The sequence below is a fragment of the Octopus bimaculoides genome, chromosome 5 (genome assembly GCF_046866305.1).
Source record: "Octopus bimaculoides isolate indiv1 chromosome 5, ASM4686630v1, whole genome shotgun sequence".
Lineage (NCBI taxonomy): Eukaryota > Metazoa > Mollusca > Cephalopoda > Octopoda > Octopodidae > Octopus > Octopus bimaculoides.
In genome coordinates this window covers 86,487,396-86,511,542 of record NC_142932.1, presented here as the reverse complement: position 1 = coordinate 86,511,542, position 24,147 = coordinate 86,487,396, and the positions used below count along the sequence as shown (strand labels likewise).

Genomic DNA, 24,147 nt, shown 5'->3' with positions numbered 1-24,147 from the left:
TGGATGTCAGTCAAAAATAGTGAAGTCAGAAGAGATAAACAAGAAAGACAACAGAAGTCAAAATTTAATAACAATAACAATGTTTATTTACTTGTCAGCTTAATTTAGTGTGGAAAAGCTAACTTTCCACACTTAAACTAAATATTACATAGTCATTTAAATATTTCTAATGAAATTTACAATAAAAAGGCAATTGACGGTGATAGTGATTAACCTAATTAATATTAATTAAGTTATGACTGCCTGTACAATACCATAACTAATATGGAGCAGAAGGTAATAAATAAATTACAGGGAAACTAGTGGAAAAACTACCCATTATTGACTGCAACTAGTTGGTAAAAGTGTTCAAATAATAAACTTGTGCTACTGCAACAGACATGTAATTATAGATATTAATTAGGGATGATATTACTAGTAATTACACATGATGTTACTAATAATTAGTTGTGATATTTTAAACTATTGATATCAGTTTTATTATTATTATTATAGTTAACTAATGAGATGATATTACCACTGTAAATATCAGTGATAGTTTAAACTAAATGATAGATGTTTTATTTTATAATTAACTAATAAGACAGCTGTAAATACCAGTGACATTCTAAATTAAATGATAACGACAATAACAATAATCATTATTACATGTTAGAGCAAAGTCAATGTGTTATTTAATCTCTTCTGAGTGGACACAAGTTTGAAGGAGAGTGAGTGTTATTATTGAATTGGTCTAATTATAAACTGGTACTTAATTTATAAGTTTCTTATGCATACTACAGAATGATAGAAATTTAAAACATGATGAAGGTGGAATTTGAACTCAAAATCCTTTCTACAAGTTACAAGACTTTAAATTTTGTGGGAGAAGGCTAGTCAACTACATTGACCTCATAGCTCAACTGCTACTTACTAAGAGTTAAAAGATTAGCCCCTTGAAACCTAAATACAAGAACAGGGAGAGAGATGTGTTATTCCCTCCTAGTCACGGAGAAAGTAACAGTTCTCTTAAGAGTTCAGACACTGGAACCGTTAATTAAAAACATCTACAATTTAAACACACTCCAGCCTTTGGCCCACAGGCACACTGTCACCTCTCTGTCTTTTCAATTGCTACTATAATAGCCACCATTCCTTGGTCTTGTACTTCCTCCACTCAAGCACTCCTGACCCACTTATCTCTCAATCTCTAACCTACCTAAGGCCTGCACTAACCACTTTGCGTAATTCTTCTTCTCCAAGACATCAGTCCTCTGGAGTCTCCCCTTTGATCATGTTTTTCCTGTAGCCTAATCTCACAATTCTTGGAAGGCCAGCAAAAGCCATGAGCACTGTTCATTTCTCTAGACCCACTAAGTGAAAAAAAAAATGCCAAGTTATCTTTTATGTTAGAAGCCATAGCCAAATTAATAGATTATCAAACAGTCAATAACTTGTATTTTGTCACAATCATTGTACTGTGTCTGTGGCCAATAGACTTACTTTTTAATGTTAATTTTATGGTCACACCTAATTGGTTGGCTACCTGTGCATTTAGAGCTAACATGAGGCTATACAGCTACAACTTGTAAATATCAAGACCCACTGAGCTATCAATACATATCAGAGTGAAACACAGCTTACTCCTTCCACAAGTGTCATTAGAAGCAGATTAAACTTTTTCAAGCAGACATGACCATAGACAGACCACATGTAATCTAAGTCTTCCATATGGAAATCCTACCACCTAATGGATTATGGAATTCACACAGCTTTTAGGTTATAAATAGGGGGTGGGAAATGGTGGAGTAGAGAGTTAAATTTAATGGAATTAGTTATGATGCTGAGCAGACATAAAAATAAATCTACTAAATGCTATTGTCATTAATAAATATAATTTCTCAGTTATTTATAAAAAAAAAGGATTATTTTAGGTGATTCTTAAACCTAGCAGGTTCATAGTAATATTCAATCAAAATGAATATCACTAAAAAGTTTCAGTAAATTTCCTAAACATTAAAAACAATTCTTTTAAATATTTCTAATCAAAAGCACATTGGAGTTGCAAATAGCAGCAGACCATTCTCAAAAATATTTTGACATCAGCAGTAACTTTTTGTTTTATTAAAAAATAAATAACTCAGATGGCAGGGTCTGATATATGCAATATGGTGAGTCAGAACCTATAGCTTGAAGACTATGGAGAAAAAAAAAAAAAAAGGAAACAACAAACATATGAAATCAATAAAATGGTTCAAGCTTAAAAAGATGATAATAATAAGGATCAGTAAATCCCAAACATTTTCAGTCCAGTCTCCTTGGTTTTATATCTCTTGTCCTTTGCCTCGATCATTCTCTACAGCATTATTCAGAAGAATATGTCACACAACACTAGAATACTACAGAACATTTGAAAAGGATAACAATAATAAATCCAATTCTACCTTAAGAATTTCTTCACTCATGAGGCAACTGTAATGTCTCCTGGAAGGCAGCAACCCTTGAGAACAATTGTGGAAGCTTCAAAACAAAGCTTTAACTAAATAATGAGCAAATAACCTAAATAGAATTATCCTAGACATTATCATTTTCAGGTATAATTTAAACTTCACAAACACTTTGTTGAGCCCATGAACATTGATAAATATAATTTCTCAGTTATTTATAATGTTAATTTTATTATCACACCTAATTGGTTGGCTACCTGTGCATTTAGAGCTAACATGAGGCTATACAGCTACAACTTGTAAATATCAAGACCCACTGAGCTATAAATACATATCAGAGTGACAATACACATTAACACAAGTAACAATGTTGTGCCTTCTGTTTACTCATGTAAACTTATGAATTTGTGGATTTGTCCAACCTATATTAACACGGTACAGTAGATGAATCAAAAGGAAATTAAATATATTAATTGCACTCTCTTTCTCTGTCTATACACACATATATTTCAAAGGTCAATTGTTTGTAGGAAAGCAACATAACTGAATGAAACTGGAACTTTATAGATTCCAGACAAAGGAGAGGTCAACCCCTTGCTGATACTGACCCCAAAATATAAAGCAATGAAAGCTGAGCAAAATTTTTAATAAAATTCTGTGCTGTATCACTCCCATTATCATATGATGCTGTACTGCATCAGTTACTTCCACAAGCCTAAAGTATTTAGTAAGATGATGTACTGTATGTACTAGACAGTTTTACTGACCTAAATACACACAAACAAGCTTTCTAATAAAAGTATACTGACATAGATACAAATATTATGGATTAATAGCTTTTTTTCCTGACATGTAAAGTCTGCAGAACCAATTTCAATTTCTGGACTAACCATTTCCTTTTATTAGATTCTGTACAAAGAACTAAGCTTAGTGACTTAACCCTGACATGTTCAAAGACAGCTTCCAGTGATTCCAACAATCCAATGAATGGGAAAGGACATATTTCTTTGATTTTTCAGTCAGACTTATGAAAAAACAGAAAAGTGCATTTGGTAGAATACTACTCCAAAATAGATCTGTTGAAAAAATTGTGAGTGAGGACTCTCATTCAAAAGATTCCACAGGAAAATTAAGTTCTTTATTTTTCCCAAAAATTTTACTTCTTTTTTTTTTTTATATAAAACATAAAATATCACTGCCCACCCCCCAAAAAATCTAAAACCATTCGGGCTCAGAACAAAAACTGTCAGTGAGGAAATTAAAATTATTAAGTAGAAGTTCTTTAAATTTAAACTGTGCCATCTTGAATCAAAAAGAAACAGCCATATCAAATAAATGGCCATAATAAATGTTAGATAAATTTTTTAATGGATTTTAAATATTATTCAAAAGAAAAGTTTGAAAAAAAAAAAAAAAAACATACCTACAGATACAGAATACACAAATGAATGTCTGCTGCTGCTGCTACTGGCATTTAATTAGTGGAAATACTAGTATCTACCTATCTAGATTACACAATTACCAAGCTCCAACTACCTATAGGAATTAGTTCTAAGTTATTTCTTAGCAGTTACAGTTAAACTGTTTTAAAACAATAAAAATACATAGCAGTATGATTACCAATTTGGACAAAATTAGGCCATTGCCTCTACTTGAACTTATTTGAAATATGGATGGATTTTTTTCCCTTCTTTTTGTAGAAATTATATCTTATCTTTATTTTTAATATTTTTCAATCATTTTTACATCGTATTCAAACATTTGATAAATGCTGGAATAGGGGTTTCATTTTAACCCCAAACACTCAAGCAATTAAAACTGGATCACACATATATATACATATACAAGTGGAACACATATAACACACACACATATATATGTGTGTATATATATATATATATATTTTTTTTTTATATATATATATATATATATATATATTACATACAACATTTTACACAAAATTCAGTACTAAAAATATTTACTTTCTATATATATATATCTATATATATATATATATATATATATATGATTCCACCAAAATAGTGAAGAAATTTTAGATTCAGCTGATTTCTGCAGATTTCTGCAGAATGACAGCTTCATTGTAGTTTTTTTTTTTTTTTTTTTTACATTTCTTTCATTTTTTTTTTTTTAATAGAATGTACTCTGATACAAAATAGAGAATATATTCTTTTATAGTGTAGCATATTAAATATACTAAAAGGTGGCAGAAGACAAACAATTGAAATATCTAGTTATTTCTTGTAAATGGTTATGCTAGCAACATTGTTGGGGAGATAGATATTTCAGGAACATAGATAAAAACTATAAGACAGCAGTAGGAAACTGAAAGATGGAAGAAGTAATAGAATATCTGTTTGTTTTTGTTTGTGTGTGTGCATGTGCACACACACTCATGTAAAGAGAGAACAGGAGAGAAACTTACATTTTAAATAAATATCAAGTGAAAATATTACTTTAAAATAATTCAGCAGCCATTTTAGACAATAATAATAATAATAATAATAATAATAATAATAATAATAATATGGAATTGACATAAAAGCAGAGCAGGCTCAAAATAAATGCTCTGCTGGGAGCAGCTAGGATTTTAAGATTGGTGCTTGGGTGTTGAGTGTCTTCCATAATAAATTAACATCCAGGTACCAAAGCTTATAATTTGCAGAAAAGACACTGTGAGACTGCTGACAATAGGTTGCTGTCTGCTCTCACATTATCAACCAGAGCAAGTAAGACTGAGAGCTCTGAGAATTATAATAATAATAATAATAATAAAAACAATAAAATATAATTTCTTTAATCACACCCAATCCCATTTGTTTGATTCTAGAGAACCTTATGCTTCGAACCAAGTTTTGGCCATAAATATATCTTCTTTGAATCTAAATTCTTCTAGCAATGTGACCCCCTTTTAAATTAAATATACCTGTGTTCTGATTCAGAAAAAGATCTGGAGTTGTGTTCCTGTATTTAATAAGATACACACACATTTAGAATGTATATATATATGTATATCTTTATGGTGTGTGTGTAAGTGTGTGTACTGACAAGACTTTCACTACAATTGGACCTGTATATCAAAAAGGGAGATAAAACCTCTAACTGCCATTTGTCCCAAGCAACTCTCACAGTGCTCCTCTCATCCCCTTTTGTTGCTAAGGCCTTGCTACAAACCCCAAATGTTACCCAACTAAATTTTACTCTGAAATAATTAACAGTCTTTCCATGAAGCTATCTCTCTATCATCATTCTCTTCTACAACAGCTATTCTTCTGCTTTAAGAACAACTATTCATTGCAGAATCAGCAAATGTAAAAGAAAAAACAGAAATAAATCAATAAAAACTGATCATAATCTCCCACCACTAAAACACCAATAATTATATACATCATACATTTGGCATCTCCTCTTTAACTAGCAACACTAGCAGTTATATAAAATATTTCTTGTAAATGGAAGGCTTTGAAAGAACTACAATACTAAAAGTGTGGCACATCTTTTTGAAGTTAGAGTAGAGAATTAAATTTGACCTATCAGAGGTATGATGATGCAGTGCTTGAAAAGGTGCTGGATTGCTGCCTTAAAGGTCATAGTTCCTAAAACCTGGTACTAGCACTGCATACCGCTCATAGGCAAGGCACTTTACTCTGCTTGCCACAGCCATCTTAACTGAAAATAGATGCTACTCTCATTTCAATAGAGAATTATTAACATTTCAAACAAATATGTAAGTTTGTGGACCTTTCCAATGCATATTAGGATGAAAAAGATGGATAAAAACTATGAAAAAAGAAAGATTTGACACAAATTTACTCTAGATGATGATGAGACTATTAAGAATTTGAGAAGTCTCTTTCAAGGCCCACAACTCAAAAACTCTCTCATTCTTACAAATGATTGAATAATCTATGTAGATGAATATTTACAATAGATAAACAGTTATGTCAAGCTCAGCTTTAAATAGTTCACAATATACATACATATATGTATGTACACACACACACATACATATTCTGCTGGTGTAGCAAAAGAATACATTCATATTGCCTTTCTGATAAGAAATATCTTACTAAAAATTAGGATCTGTGTTGCAAACAATGTTTTCTATAACTAAATTAATATAATATTGCCATCATTTTGACTGTCCATGTCTCAAAGAATAAGTTGCTTTAACATGTTTAATGTAATGAGTCAAAAACTGTAAAAGGATGATACTAAATTATGGTACTCTCCTTTGCAGTCATTCTCTCATCGCAACTGCATCTCATGTGAAAAGCTTGAGTAGAAATAACTAACAAATACTCCCCACCCAACTCTCATTACTAATCTAATTTTTAAATGTAGTTAATTGAAACTGGGATCATTTAGTAATTAAGGCATCAGATTGTGAAAGAGAAGAAACAATTTATCTTAGAGTAATATATATTAACTATACAACCAGCCAACATTATCTTTTCTGTTTTCCAGGGTCAGAATATTTCAATTTCTAAAATTTATTGTTGGTTAGTTTCCCACAAGTCTTTATATCAGACACAGGCAACCTTTTTCAAGAAGAATGCCACATGAGACATGACTTAAATCATCAGGTGGGCTGCACTACTAGGAAACTCCTATGGGCTGCATACTGCAGGTGGCCCGTGACTGCTTTATAAGCTAACAATATTTTAAACAGCTGTTATATATGAAATGAAAGCATAGAGGACCAAGCTGATAGAATACCAGACAGCTGGACAAGAGCCTGCTAATATCACTGGGTTTGTGTTTAGTCCAGTGTAACTAGTTGATAACATATACCACAAAGTAGGAATGACTTTCTACAGCAAGTAATAAAAGCACAAAATTAAAAACTAATGAGTGCTTTACAGTTTGTAGTATTGAGGTCAATACCATCATAAACTAAATCAAAACACATTTCTTATCCATTCAATGAAACAAAGTTTTTTTGGAAGGTCGTACCACATACATCAATTCAATGAAATCAAAATATTAAATACATTTAAATACATATCATTCCCAAGCTTGCTGGAGGCCCCAAAAATTTAAGCTTTAAAGATCCTAAAACAGTGGAGTGAGAAATATATTAGGCATTTGACTAGGAACTGGAACTGAATGAGAATTTAGAAATCTAATTTTATTTTATAGACATTTTCAACAGTTTATTAGTCAATATTTTGTTACACAGATTACATTATTTCCTTTAAAATAAACTTAGGCATATTCCCCTATTTTCACACAGACCTGGACATGTTTCAAACAATTGTGAATTTTTTTACTTTTTTAATACTAGACATAAGACACATACCTGATAATCAAGGTATTTGATGACAGGTTGACTGTTAATTAAAGCCAGCTCTGCCTTTATTGAAATAAATTAAAATACCATTAAAACAGGTACAGCCATTTCTTATGAAAAAGTTTAGACTAAATAAGTGATAAAAATCCAGGAGTTACATCAAAAGATTTTTCTATTTCAATCCTAACCAAAGGAAGTATGTAAAAAAAAATGACACCTGAAAATAACTGCAGAATATATTGATGGAAATACTCGACAAAAGCTGAGTTTAATAGAGCCATCAGAATCTACTAATTCCAATCAGTGGTGGAGAAAAAGAAATGAAAATCAGTTTTGAATTTTTAATTGGAGTATATTTGTAAGAGAAATTTCAAAATCTTTCAAATAATAATAAATCAGTGAGGTAATACTGAAGTGTCGCAAATTCGTCCTAAACAGTCTAATAATTTAAACTGTAAGTTGGCATCCATATTAAGGCCCCTAAGGAGTTATTGTTTCATGAGTGAAATTCATAAATAATGGAAATGTATAAAATAAAAAGTGTGTATGTATATGAATGACTTCTTTACTCACCATTAACACTGCCCTCTAGCAAGATTTCTAAAATCTTAAACTTAACACCAAATGGGAATTACCAACTAACCTCCAGTAAATTATAAACATTTACTTCAATAATTCTGGTAATTTTTGTATGAAGCTCTTTGGTTTTTCAGAATGGTCGTAGGAATTCACAGAAGTATTATATAAATAACCCCAAGTAGCAAAAATAATCTTAAAAGTTTATGATAAATAAGGACAAATGGCTTCATTAAATTGCTGATTGCTTTAGGATATGATTGTAGCTTTATGTGAGGTATATTCAGTAAAAGTGAGTAGGAACTGGTCATTTTACTTGATTAATTTATACTATAGACATTGGTTGGATTTTCTTGAAGAATCATATAATTCCGAACTTAGTTGACTGAGTCAAAGTTGGTTTTGTATCAAAACCTTTGGCCAGTTTTTAATGGAGACTTTGAAGCAAAAAACAAAAAAAAAAAACATTCAAACAACATACAAGTAACAAAAAAAAAAAAATTACACCAGATAAACAACAACAAATGTTCTTTGGCAGGTAAGACTAGAACCAGACTAGGAGTTTGTTCTCTCCTAAACCTGTATTGTTCTTCCATAAATTTGACATTTAGAACCATAACAGCGACAAGTCTGGTTTAATGTCTGCTTGATCAAAGTTATGATATGAGAATGGTTGTGACTGAGTTTCACTGGAGGAACAGAAAAATGGTTCAGGTTTTATAGACATTCCAGAACCAGCAGAAACACCTGTACCAGTGCTGGTGATTCCAACACTGGCAGCACCAGCAGGGTCGTAAAAACTAGACTCCAGTGAGGATTGGTTATTATTGAAACATGAAGAGAAATCTGATTTGGCAAATGTATCTCCTTGACCAAAATGTGTGAGAGCTTGGTGATAATGGTCATGAATAGAAGATAAATTAGGTTTAATATCTACTATTTCAGAGTTGTTGGAAGTTCTTGACGATAACAAACAAGACTTTTGAGAAGTATTTTGTGTACTGAGAAAACCATTAAACTGCATAAATGACTGGTCTCCATTATTATCACATTCAAAGAGATTAGTATCAGGGAGGGATTGTAGAAAGCCAAAGAATGAATTTGAACCTGTTGGATCAGTTTTTATATCCAGCGTATTAGGAGCAAATGATTTCATGTAACCAAATTGTTTGTCAGTTGTGTGATTTCTTATATTATTATAATATGGGTTGGGTTGGATGTTTGGCTCAAGAGATGGACAGATGGATAAATTTGGTTTGACATCAAGTTCATGTTGATTATTATAGCTCACAGATAAAGGTAAACAAGGTTTTGTATCAGCTTCATGACCAAATCCATGGCCATCTTTACAGGACACATCACACTGTTTACATCCATACAGTTGATCTTTGTTATGCAATTTGTTGTTGCCACTGTATGAACAAGATTGATTTTTGGTGCTACTTAAAGAAATATTTTGAGATTTCTTCAAATTTTCATTTTGTCCATTAAAAGAACTTATCATACCAGAACTTTTTTCATCTTTTATGTTATTTGAAGTTTTACAATTTTCACATCCATACTTAAATTCTCCATTATGTGTTTTATTATTAATTAACGCACAAGAACTATGGACATGATCAGTACCAGAATTGGAAGTTATGTCAGGTTTAATGTAAATCTGACTATTTAAACTTGGAGGTTTGGATTCAGTTAAACTATTTGTGTGACTTGAATTCTTGCAGCGTTCACAATCAAATGTCTGTTGCGAAGAAAGAGGTGGATGGTTAATGTAGGTACAAGTTTGGTTCCGGTTGATGTCAGAAGTAGAACACATAGACATTGTTGGGATGTTGGTAACATTTGTCAAACTGTTATAAGAATTTGAAAAAGGGATGCAATAATTATCACCATTCAGATGGCACATGTGTATTACAGACTTCTCACAGAGTCCACACTGAGTAGTTTTTTCTGTTGTATGTCCATGCAAACCTGTATTCATGTAAACAACGTTTTGATTGTCACATGCTGACGACGTTGACACAAAAGTGTCAATACCCTCCAGCGATCTTTGAAAATGCCGTTGTAGTTGACATGTTCGAGAAATAGATTTGTCAAAGTTGTTGCAATCAAATGTTTTGTTTTCATTTTGCAGCAACAGCTGTGTGTAATGTCCTGATGAGGTTGGCATATTACAATGAAGGTTATTGTGATGATTAGCAACAGATACAGGTAGTTCTGGCTTCATGTCCATACTTTGGTTTGTACCCACACCACATGACTTTTCAGTAGACTGGTTGCCAAGGTAACCATTCAACTTGCTTCCATTGTTACACTGATCATAACTCATTGATAAATTACTTGAAGAGACACGTTTACAGCAGAGGCTGCCACTTGAAGACTGGTATGGATGTTGCTGGTAGCTAGTACTGCAACAGGACGGTTTGGAATAAACATCAACAGTTTCTGTTTTGCAAAGGGCTGGGAAAAGAGAGTTATCAGCATCTCGATGATGGTGATGTTGTGTTTTTATGTGGCAATTTAAATCTTGAGGTTGATTGAATGACTTACTACAACCACTGCATTCTCTGCCACTGTTGTGGATACTATTACAGGTGTCCCCATTGGGCACTGTTGAATGTGTTCGCATATGGACGGTCAGATTACCCGATCGAGAAAAGGTCTTGCGACAGTGACAGCACTCAAATTTCTTTTCTCCTGTGTGAGTGCGTATATGTACACGCAAGCTGTCAGAGCGAGAGAAAGTTTTTTTGCAGAATTTACAACAGAAAGGTCTCTCACCGGTGTGAATACGCGTGTGAACAGTGAGAGTACTGGAGTCAGAGAATCTCTTCTTACAATAACTGCACTCATAAGGTTTCTCTCGAGTATGAGTGCGAATGTGACGTGTTAGATGACCAGAATGATTGAAGGTTTTCTTGCAGTATTTACATTCGGTCATCATTTTGAAAAGTTACTCTCAGAGTTGACAATAAAGCTGTTGCTATAATTTGATTGTTGGTGAATGTGAGGTGGGTGGAAAACCACTTGAAAATATACAGATGGACAGCATGAGTGGGAAGTTTTACATTTTGACAAAAATGAAAGTGTGCTCACAGAATTTTCAATGAAAGGATTAAATAAATAAATAAATAGATGCCACCAGTTGCAGCTCATTAAGAAACTTTTCTTTATGCAGCAGTGATGTGTAAATATACATATAAAAAAAGGAATAAAATGGAATGGGTTAAAGAAGGCAAACTTTGCCAAGTGTTAGAATAGATACCAGTTGTCAGTATAGGGAATACTTCTGAAAACCACAGTCTGGATGAAACAGAATGCATATTAGCTGCCACATTATACCACTGGAATGGTAAGATGGCAAATTCCAGAATACGAAGTTCTTTCATGAAGTAGTATAAATTTTCAATTTCTTGGAGAAATCATTTAACTATGATGAAATATCAAAGTCACCTAAAAAAAAATCCAATAAAATTAAATTAATAATTTTAATGAAAGCTTGCATGAAAACAATTTCAAAAATTCAATAAATTAATTCAAGTACATTACAATATATAATTTATTTCATTAATCTCCCAGTACTCCCCACCTCCCAGTTGGGGTTTTTTTTTTGTCTTGCAATTACTAGGGACCTTGTCATTGCTGGTGCCATGTAAAAAGTATTGGTGCCGCTGCCACATTAAAAGCACTGGTGCTGGAGCCACATGAAAAGTACTGGTGATGGTATCATGTGAAAAGTGCTGGTGCCACATAAAAAGCATCCAGTACAGTCTGTAAAATGGTTGGCATTAGGAAGGGCATCAAGCAGTAGAAACTATGCCAAAACAGACAATGGAACCTAGTTTCAGTTCCTGTCCTTGCCAGCTCTTGTCAAACCATCCAACCCATACTAGCATGGAAAACAGATGCTAAATGATGAAGAATCTATTTAGTTGATAAAACAATCATTTTAATTTTCTAATGCTACAAATAAGAAAATTTAATATTCATATTTTATGATTTCAAAAATTTTTATACATACATTTTTGGCAAAAATTGAAGAAATTGCTATAAAAATTATCTTGCATTTTCAAGGCAATGTCCATTTTCCAGCATGGAAAACATGTTAAATGATGAAGTAGAGCTTAAGTTTCTTAGTCACTTGCATAGTTAACCAGGTAATACAGGGAGGTGTCATACACAATGACTTGTATAGCAATATCATCAACAACCACAAGAGCAAAGGAGGAACTCTAAAGAGAAGCAACTACAGAGGTATCAAACTGATAAGCCAAGTCATGAAAGTTCTTAGCTACGTGTAAACCACTCTAACTAGTATTTGTTTGATTTGAAGAAGATCTTTCACAGAGTATCATGCTCTATAGTCTTAGGAATAGATGGCTGGCTTGTGAGAGACGAAGTCATGTACAGACATACTTTGAGCAAAGTGGGAAATAAGTTGAGTGAAGAAATTAGTGTGCAAGTAGGGGTTCAAAGTTCAGTTCTTAGCCCCTTCCTGTTTATTATAGTTCTCCAAACTATAATATGGAGTCCATGAGAACTTTTATATACTAATTGGTCTCATCCTTATAGCAGAGTTTAGGATAGGTAGAAAAGAGGCCGCCGTAAAACTTGGCAAAGACTAAAGTCTTAGGAAATAGGAGAGAAGACAGGGCCCTGCTGCCATGAGAGAAATGGTATACTGCTCAAAGTTCAGATTAGGAGTAGTTATGAATTCCAGACAATGTACATAAAAAGAAGCAAGAGGTGAAGTGGGATCACAGGTAGGCTGACAAAGAAAACCTTATATATGGCAAATATAGAGGAATAGTTAGCAGTTAAAGCATTAGTAAAAATATTATTTCTGTTGCTCAGAAGGTTCCATAAAAGGAGTTGACAACCTCTGTGACTTAGATGATCTAACCAACAGTGGAGTAGGTTGCTCAGAAAGTATAGTAACTAGAATAAGTTGGCAACAAAGGGATTTTCTCTTCAAGTAAAAGATAGATTGCATGATGCCTCTGTATAAAATGCAATGATGCATGATAGTGAGACACAGGTAATGAATGCAGAGGATGTGTGAAGACTGCAAAGAAACGAAGCAAGCAGGCTCTGCTGGATATGTAACATTAGTGTGTGTGAATGAGAAATCACATACATTGAAAGAGAAATCGGTATAAGAGTAATCAGATGTGGTGTGCAAGAGACTGTACTGCTTCAGGCACATGATGTGTATGGAAGATGGAAGTTGGGTAAAGAAGTAAAAAGGAGTTCCATGAGGAAGGAAACAGGAAGAGAGGAAGATAAAGGGTGAAAGTCGATCTCAGGATGTTGGACCTCATGAAGGAGATGAGAGGAGTATCACAAATAGTAAGACACTTTTTTAAGAAGAAACATTAACCCAATACAAGCATAGACAGGTTTGTGTAAAAAGATGATGATAGCAATGACTTAAATAAGAACAGAGTCCTATGTCTTCCTCAGTACTCAACCAACTCATCTCATTTCTCTTCACATCATTGGCTCAATTCACTGTTTATCTTCCTCTCTTGTAGTGATACTCTGCTCACCCACTGAATCATTTTTATTTCTGTCCCTTCCAGGTTCCTCTGCTGCTCCATGCTCATTACCTATGCCTTACTTCCAAAATCATAGCACTTCTCACACGTGCAGCATACACCTTTCCCTTCAGTCTTATTGATACTCCCCTCCTCACTAGCATGCCATTCAGTTCCCAGAACTCCACACTCTAGCTAACATCACCACATCCAATCCACCTTTTCCGTTCAACATGTCTCCTAAGTATCAAAATGTTTTCAGACTCTCCATTTCCACACCATTTCCAAGATCCAACAAAACATTCCTTCTGTCTGCATCTCCTTTCATACATACCTTTCACTTCAGTGTAGCTGCTACATTATTTAATATCTATCTCATACAATGTATATATTTGATAATCCACCCAGAACATTCTGTACATTTGATGGAGTTTACTCCAACAGCCATTCTCACAAAACCATTTCTCTCTTCTCTCCACCTCACCACATGCTTTACCACTTGCCATCAATTTCCAATATTCTTCTTCATAACTTTTGTCCTCCATACATTTCTACTGATTCATCTCCTTTAATCCATCAATAATCTCTGCAATTAACATTAGACCATCTGCATACAATATCTCCCCATGGTAACCTTCTTCTATGCTTTGCATCATCATCTCCATCACAACAACAAATAATAATAGAATTAACATAACCTTTGATGCCCTCAACCCTCACTTTAAAATCACCACTATTCCTACGCTCTGTTCTTATAATTCTATGTGCTCTCTCATTACAAGGATCACTACTCTATAAACAGCCATTCCTTTATTCCTAACTCTTTCAATGTCCTTATTTCTAATTCACATAGAACCCTCTCAAAAACTTTCTTCAGATCAACAAATCCAAGAAACAATATTGGAATATTGGATGTGTGAATACTTATAATCCCCAAATAGACATTATCAACAGTTATTCATCAAGTATTTTTTACCAGGATAAAGAAAAGATTTGCTTTTGAGTGACACATGAAAAGCATTCGACAGATTTTTGTATCATCGTTTAAAGGTATTTAAATTAGGAGAGTATAAAAATTCACCCTTTGAAATTATCAAATTATGATTTATTTGTCACTGGTTTTATACTTGTTTAGATAAATCCACATTTTTTGGCTTTCTCTCACCTATGTCTCTAGTAATATGTTCTAAGTTCACCTGTGGTTTTCTCACCTTATTTATATATTAAAAACAATTTTCATTGAGCATATTCATAATATCATCTTTCTAAATTTTCTAAAACAAACCATTTTCCTAGATTATCAAGACTTTAGATTCTCATTACATAAACTGAAAATCATACCTAACACTTTTCAACTTTAACTTTTGGAAACCACTAAAAATTCATTGTTTTACTGATATACCTTTTGTACCAAGAAACCATTTATAACAACAGGAAGTTCCAAACTTCCACCAAGTAATATGCCATTTTTACATTATTCTTGATGAGAGCTCATCATGGTTTGTTCATGTTTTTTGAGCAGATATTACTTTGAAAAGTATTAATTCATTCTCAAACTGTCCATGCACCTATTACATTATTTTAACATCCACTTACCCATACTGGTGAGGGGTGGAAATGTCACGTAAAAATCAACTCATCTCTCATCTTAATCCTCTATCATCCTATTTGTGAGACCCAACAACACACAGAAAAACACTTCTTCCTAGGTTTTCTTTTGCTCAAGTAACTGTCAATATTATAACACTTTCTCATCCAGAAAGTGATGTTCCTTCATACCATGTATTTATAGCTGCATAGCTACTTTGTCTATACACATTCACTGATACTTTTAATGCCCACTTGCTCTCCTAGCCCACATACAAGTTTGCATTTCACATCAAATTCAGTTCTTTCAGTTTCCACCTTAACTTCCCAAGTTTCGCTACCATACAGCATCTCAATCCAATACAAGCTCCACAGAATCAACATTTAACATGAAGGAGAAACCTTTTTTGCCAACACAGGTAATATTTATCTGAACTATTTCCATTCATAACTAAAATGTTTTCATTACAATGACCTCCAGCACTTATTATGTTACTGAGATTACTACAGAAACTATTTGCTTAATCTATTAGACCAGAGGTGGGGAAACTGCAGTCTTCTGAAGCACTAAATTCAATCTAATGAAAGAAGTACAACATTTGAATGGAAAATCATTATCCTGAAATATATTTTTGTCGATTTAATTTCATTTAAACCATATCTTTTTCTTTAATTGTGAATCTTAGAAACACCTCCTATGTTTCTTTATCTTCAGTTGTACTTATGGTCAAATAAATTTAACTTTTTTCCCTTCAAAATATTGCCTTGTCAGCTGGCAGTCAACTTGAATACAGCCTTCTAGCATAAATATATCTGTATGAGGCTCTCTAAACAGTTCAAGAGATTCTTCTACTGTAAAATACTTCTGCACATATGAAGTCATACATCTGTCAATCTGCCAGATATCTCACTGCATTTTTTTATGAAGCTAATGTTTGCATTGTCTAGCAAGTTTCTACCAACCAACTTCCTAATATCAACCAGGAATCTTTAACTCTTTAGCATTTAAGTTGGCCATATCTAGACTAAATAGTCTACCTGTTTTATGTTTAAACTGACCAGCTCCAACTTCTTACACCTAACCTACAATGTCATTCTACTAATATACAATCACATCATTGAAATCTCGAAGCTACAAGATAATGCACGATCAACTGAGAACAATGTAGTCCCACCTCTCTCTCTCTCTCTCTGCCCTATCAAACATTTCCTCTACATCACATCTCTTCTCTATCTATGAGACTACTCAGCTGCTGTAATCACCTAATAGCCAAATAGGTACATTACATTCCCTCCCAGAATTACTTCCATTTCTCATTATCATCCTTGCCCACACTATTTCCACCATTCACCTCTTTTTCTGCCTTCAGCCATTGCTCTCCTCTGCTATACTTCATTCTTAACACCACTCTCAATGCCTTCTCACATCTACATCTGCATCCCACCTACCATAGCCCCCTGAGCCACTGCTATATTTCTCCCCATCACTTGCTACACTCAGTTCTATTCCCATCTATCTCCATCTCCCTTTTGCGAGCATTTGTATTTTGAGATGCTCCAGCAGCCTATCACGTCTATCTTCTTTCCAGTGTTCCAACTATTCAGCCTTGTCACTAGCCACCTAGGCTTGTTCTTCCATCACACTCTAGCCTTTCAACACTTCACATAGAACCATCACCCCCTCTCAAATATTAATTCATCCCATATAGTCAAGGAGGCTTTTCTCTTCTGCCCCCTCTTTTTTTCTTGTTCCTGTTCCTTTCTTTTCTTGTAAGTTACTTGGCAACTTCACTAGTTCTGGTGGGACAAAAAAAGTACCCAGTACATTCTGTGAAATAGTTGGCATTAGGAAGGGCATCCAGTAGTAGAAACCATGCTAAAACTGACATTCAGGATCAATACAGCCTCATATAAATAATATCAAACACACATACACAAGGTATGTGTTTTGCCAGTTCATGGGCAGGCTGTGATTTGTAAGAGTAAGAGAATATATTCTCGTTAATTTGTCTGGTGTTAAAACACCTGGAAGTCATAGGCAAGCAAGATAACTCACATCAAGTCCCGAGGCAGGAGTGCTAGGCATTAATATTTCGTCATTTTTGTGACTTCATATGATGCAATGTTCTATGCAGCTGAAATCCAAGAGATCCAATCAATGAAATTATTTCATGAGTATATAAACCATAAAATGTCAGGAGGTATGAGAGGTGAATATACATATTTAATTAATCACTTGTTGCCACACAAAAGCACCTGTGTGGTGCCATGTAAAAGCACCCAGCACACTCTGTAAAGTGGTTGGTGTTAGAAAGGGCATCCAGCCATAGAAACCATGTCAAATCAGACTGGAGTCTGGTGCAGCTCCCCAGCTCTGGTCAAACTGTTTAACCCATGCCAGCATGGACAGCAGACATTAAATGATGATTACTATCCTTCGGATTACAGCCATTTCACAGCCTTCTTCTTGTAATAATGATTTTAGTGTATCATAATATATTTTACATGTTTGCACTAATATACATGCCATGCATTGTACAATACAATTGTATGTTTACAAATTAATGCAGATAAAGAAAGCAAACTCATCAGAGCATCATGGTTACATTGATGCTTCAACTCTGCGCTGAAGCATACATATGTGTGTGTGGTGGGGTGTAAGTATCTGTGCCTTCTTGTCTTGACAAGAATAATGAATAATCATTGTAAATGAATATCATTCATTACCAATATTCTGCAAAAATGTGCCTGGGCATGGGGAAATATTGCTTTGCTCAGAAGCAAGCAAAGACTGGCAACAGGAAGGGCATCTGACCATAGTTAATCTGCTTCAATAAACTCTGTCTGAATCATGCAAGCATGAAAAGTGGATGTTAAAACCATGATTGTTGTTTGTGTCTGTGTACATACGTATGTACATACATAAAACTCATGTCAGCATGGAATATGAGCATTAAATGATGATAATTAGGCAGACAAACTGAGAGAGATACACGCATGTGTGTGTGTGTGCATGCGTGTTTTTCTCCTTTACTTGACATCACATGTTAATTATAGATAAGATGACACCATCATACAAATGGTGTTGTATATTTGCAATCTTCTGTGAAAATGTGTCCAGTTTAGGGGAAAATATTACCATGCTTGGAAATAAGTCAAGTTGACAAAAGGAAGAGCATCTAGCCATAGAAAAATCTACTGCACCAAATTTCATCTAACCCATGCAAGAGTGAGAAAAAAGTTACTAATGTGACAGTGATGACACATCACAAATTTTACAGTTTATTTGTGAAATTTAAGTATTACCACCAAAGAACCAAATACTAAATTCCTTACAATGGTAACACAAGTGCTTGTACACATACAAACATTAGTGTACACAGACACACAAGCATAATCTGTGTACATATATACACACACATAGACAATCAGTGTGTACATACACCCATATGCACACCCAAATACAGTCAATGCTATTTCACACATATACACAAATATAATTAGAGTCCGTCCACATACACACTAATATAACCAATGTCCCAACATATACACAAACAGAATTATTGTATCACACACACACACACTCTCTCTAACAGCTGAGCCTTTTAATTAAATCCAAGAATTACAATATTCCACAGTAGAGTAATTAAAGCTTTCTGTAGAAGCCAAATGATCAAGCTGATATTATTGTTTAATCCTAGTTCAGCTCTTATTGAGTACATTACATAAACCAATTATTGTCCATTTCAAGACAATGGGTTGCAATTCACATAAAGCTACCTTCATTGGTTCATGTAGGTATGTTATGGAACTATCAACTCAAAAGGTTTTCAATTCCAATCTACTGCAGGTATTTTATTAATTACATACAAAGTTAGTGCCTAAGATAAAGCAGCACCTAGAAATGCATTTGATTCCTATCTACTGTAAACCAGGAAACCAAAAGAAATGATTGATTAACCTCAAGGACATATTTACAATTGTTTATTAGTTAACATGAAACACAACCACAGCAGTTGATTCATCTGAAAATAATCATTATGTTTTGATAGGATGTGGAAACATTTTCAGAAATCACTTGATCTGATTCAACCACAAAATTTAAACTATACAATTCTTTCAGGGCTGTAATGAGTATAAAATAAGCAATTGATAGTTTAGGTCAATTAGGGAGCATATGAATTTATTCAGTAGCCATCAGGAAACAACTTTTTTCAGCAAAAGATTCCTGCTGAAATACTAAACATTTCTTCTTCCTTTTGGCACACTAATTTATTTCATATTTGAACCGTCAGGAATATTATTTAACTCTCTAATTTACCATCTAAAACAAATTGAATTTTACAACAAACAATTTATATTGGGATACCTACAATTATGCATATATGCAATCACATTATATTGTATATACATCAGAGAGATAATTATACATATACAGGTTTATATATATATTCTACACATACCCACTTTTACCTTTTGTTTTTTAAGGGGTTAGTCAGAGGAAAAAGGGGAAACACTTGACCCATTCTTTAGAATTTCCAAAACTGGTGGGAATTATCCTCATACCAGACACTTCACTCATTCAGATGCTTACAAAAGACTGGATCCTACTAAAAGTACTCTGATGATAGGTGGTATTGTTAAATCGATTGTCTATCATTCAAGAACATGAATATATATATATATGCAGGAATTCAAGACGGGATGCCCCAGGGAGCTCCTCTATGCTGACAGACAATAACACAGGAATTCAAGACAGGATGCCCCTGGGAGCTCCTCTATGCTGATGATCTTGCCCTAATTGCTGAATCACTATCAGAACTAGAGAAGTTTCAGGTGTGGAAGCAAGGACTAGAATCAAAGGGCCTTAGAGTCAACTAGCTAAAACCAAAGTCCTAATAAGCAGAAAGGTAGACAAAACACAAACCCCTTCAGGTAGATGGCCCTGCTCAATCTGTAGAAAAGGCGTAGGTAGAAACTCCATAAGATGTACCCAGTGTAAGCTATGGACACATAAGAGGTGCAGCAATATCAAAGGAAGGCTAACTAGCAAGATAGTTTTTGTATGTGGCAAAAATAATAAGAATAAACATATCTGCGATAACAAAATCGATAGTATGTACGTAAATATACAAGTATGCTTAAAACTCTATGAATATAACTTTTCGGGGATAAACTTGCTGACCCAACTAGAGAAGGAGAAAGAGTGTAAACAACTGGCGTTGCCCATAATAAAGCAAGTCTTTCTAGGGACGAAATTAGTGTAATATTAGCGTCCTGAAAATCAATTATAAAATTTAACAATAAGCTATGGATTTGTAAGGATACTCCGGAGGCTTTCGACGTTCCTATGGGAAGTTCAGATTCAGCTCAAACAGCTGATATACATATAGTCATATATATATAGTTTTAGGGAAAAGAACCAAGGTTCGTGAACTCATCGATGAAAATCCACTGTCACATATAGAAAAATTAATAAGTAAAAGCACAATAAATATTACTATAGGTAAGAGAATATCTTTACATTCATCTAATATAGAGATCTTCGAAAAGCATGCACCTTATTACAATAAAGCCCTTCACAAGGTGGGATATACTAATGATATAAAATTTTTTAATAATCCGAAGTATAATTATAATTTTATTAGTAATAATTATAATAGTAATGATCTTTTTGATAACCATAACCTTTATACTCATGATAATGTCTTCTTAGGTAATTATAATAAGAATAATAGGTATTATGAAAATAAATTACATAAACATAATTGTTATGGAAACAATAATAAAATTTAATTTTAATTTTTTTAATGATAATAATAAATTTGATAATATTAATAATAAATACAATATCTATAATAAGAACAAACTCTGGCTAATCATTCCATACAGCGTTCAAGTTAAAACTAACATTATTAAAGAAATTTTTAAAGTTATTGACATATTCCTTAGAGATAATAAAAAATATTATAATATATTTTCTACTAATAATTTTGGTGTAGGTTATTCTACTACTAATAATGTTGCGAATATTATCTCTTCTTTTAATAGATTTAAGTTAAATAAGTATTATAAATTTAATACTTATTCTAATAATAATAATAATGTAGACCAGGATATAATTAACTGTACATGTAGAGATAAGACTAAATGTAAATTTAATAATAAATGTAATTTGAAGGATATCGTGTATAAATGCATAGTGACTTTAATGAATGGGAATAAACATAATGGTTATAATTTAAATAAGATTTATATAGGATCGGCTTCTAATAAAATAAAATTACGAGTGGCTCAACATATGCACTTATTTAAGAATAGAAATTTGATTAATTCTACTGGCCTTAGTAAATATATTTGGGAACTTAAATCTAAAAATATTAACTACAATTTAAAATGGGAGATAGTTTGTAAGGCGAAATCTTATCGTATAGGTAATAATTTTTGTACTTTATGTAATAATGAATTTAAAGATATTATTTCATAATTATAATACTTTACTTAATTCTTTTGATGAACGAAAAATAAAATGTAGACATAAATTACTTTATTTATATAAAATTTTTAGCTAATTGTGATTTTTTAATATATATATATTTGTATGCGTGAGTGTTTAAGTGTGTGTGTGTGTGTGTGTGTGTGTGTGTATATATATATATATATATATATAATATATATATATATATGTGTGTGTGTGTGTGTGTATGTATGTATAAGTATGTTTATGTATGTGCATATATATGTATATGTATGGGTATATGTATATATATGAGTGTGTTTTAGCCTGTATGTGTTAGTATGTATATATATATATGTGTGTATGTATATATATATGTATATATATGTATATATGTATGTATATGTGTATGTATATATATATATGTATATAAATGTGTGTGTGTGTGTGTGTGTAAGTGTGCATTTGTTTATACTATTCCTTCTTTACTAAATGTAGTAGTTATAATTTATATTTATTAATTGTGTATTTATTGGTACGTTAATATTTTTGTGAGTTTAAGGATTTAATATTGTAATGACACTATGATTTTTATAAGATTAATAATATAAATATTTTAATTAATTAAATTAATAATAGCATTTTAGCTTATTTCATATATATTATTTAAGTTATGTTTCTTAGTCTTATTATTTAATATTCATAATTACTTAGAATTTAAAGTTCATTAAAATGTTTTACAATATAGCTAATTGTTTTATTTATGATGTAAGTTATATAAAGTTTAAATCTTTCATTCGTGATTTTATGAATAATTCTTTCATTCATGTTTTTGTATCTCTTTATTCTATTCTCTATCTTAACGTAGTATCTTTGCGTGACCTCTTTCTAATAAACACTCTAGTTCTGAGTTTAACGTCTAAGTTTTAGTTTGAACTGCAGCAGCGTAGCGATAAGTATCGTTTTTAACTTTGTTAAATGACTTTATATCATTGTTTGAAAAAAATATGTACTTTTATATTATTCAATTGATTTTTATTGATAATTCTAGTCAATACCTTTTTTTAACACTAAATTAATTAGTAGTAAGTGTATCATCTTAGACTAAACTAAGACTTCGATTAGATTAGGGTTGAATTTTTTCCATTAATACTATTTAATATTTCTTTTTATTTTATGGGATAAATAACTAGTCTTTTTATTTAATTTCTTTGATTATACAATATCGTTAATTGTTTTATTATGACTTAAGTTATACAAAGTTTAATCTTTCATACATAATAAAATTTTCATTCATATTTTTATATCTATTTATTCTATTCCTTTTATTTACGCAATATTTTCACGAGACTTCTTTTAAATAAACGTTTTAGTCTAAAATCTTCTAGTTTAAACTATTGCATCGTTTAGATATGTGCTACTTCTATCTTTATTATTTTAACCTGAAACTTCGTTCAAATTGTATTTTAAATGAAAAATTTGTTAAAGTTGGTTTTTGCATATAATATTCCTGTTAGCTTGTATTATAATGGACGTAGGGTTGATTATGGAATGTTTATAATTTTGATATTTTAAATAATATTTTTCTATCTTAATATAATAAATATTTTATATACATTCATTTGTTATTTATTGTTGGTTGATATATACATTCTTTTATTATTATTATTGTCGTATTTTAACCTGAAAATTAGCGATATTTTTTAATAGAATTGATTTTCGATAGTTTTAATTGATTTAAATTTTCTTTCTATTTGAAAATTGGTTATGAAACACGTGTAGTCGTTTTATTATCATTATCTTATGATATTTACTCTGTATTATATTATAATTATTTATTGTGCTTTTACTTATTAATTTTTCTATATGTGACAGTGGATTTTCATTGATGAGTTCATGAACCTTGGTTCTTTTCCCTAAAACTATATATATATATTTTATACTGTGAAACTTAATTTAATATTAATAAATTGAATTTTATTGAGTTTTTACCTGTAAATTTGGATTTTTATCCCTAATATTATTATCATTATATAGTCATATATATACAAACATATATATATATACATACATATATATATATATACATACATACATAGTCATATATATATATACATACATATATACATATATATATATAGTCATATATATATACATACATATATACATATATATATATAGTCATATATATATATACATATATATATATAGTCATATATATATATACATACATATATACATATATAGTCATAT

The 24,147-nt window shown here is 32.0% G+C and overlaps 1 protein-coding gene across 1 annotated transcript in view; it reads right to left on the bottom strand.

Moving 5' to 3' along the window:
* Window positions 1–63: 63 nt before the first annotated feature.
* The window catches only part of LOC128247920 (uncharacterized), a 29,746-nt gene continuing 5,662 nt past the window's right edge, over window positions 64–24,147 (bottom strand). Inside the window, exon 2 of the mRNA XM_052968364.2 lies at window positions 64–11,766. Coding sequence (XP_052824324.1) covers window positions 8,921–11,257 — 2,337 coding nt within the window. The 5' untranslated portion in view covers window positions 11,258–11,766 and the 3' untranslated portion in view covers window positions 64–8,920. The remainder of the gene's footprint in view (window positions 11,767–24,147) is intronic.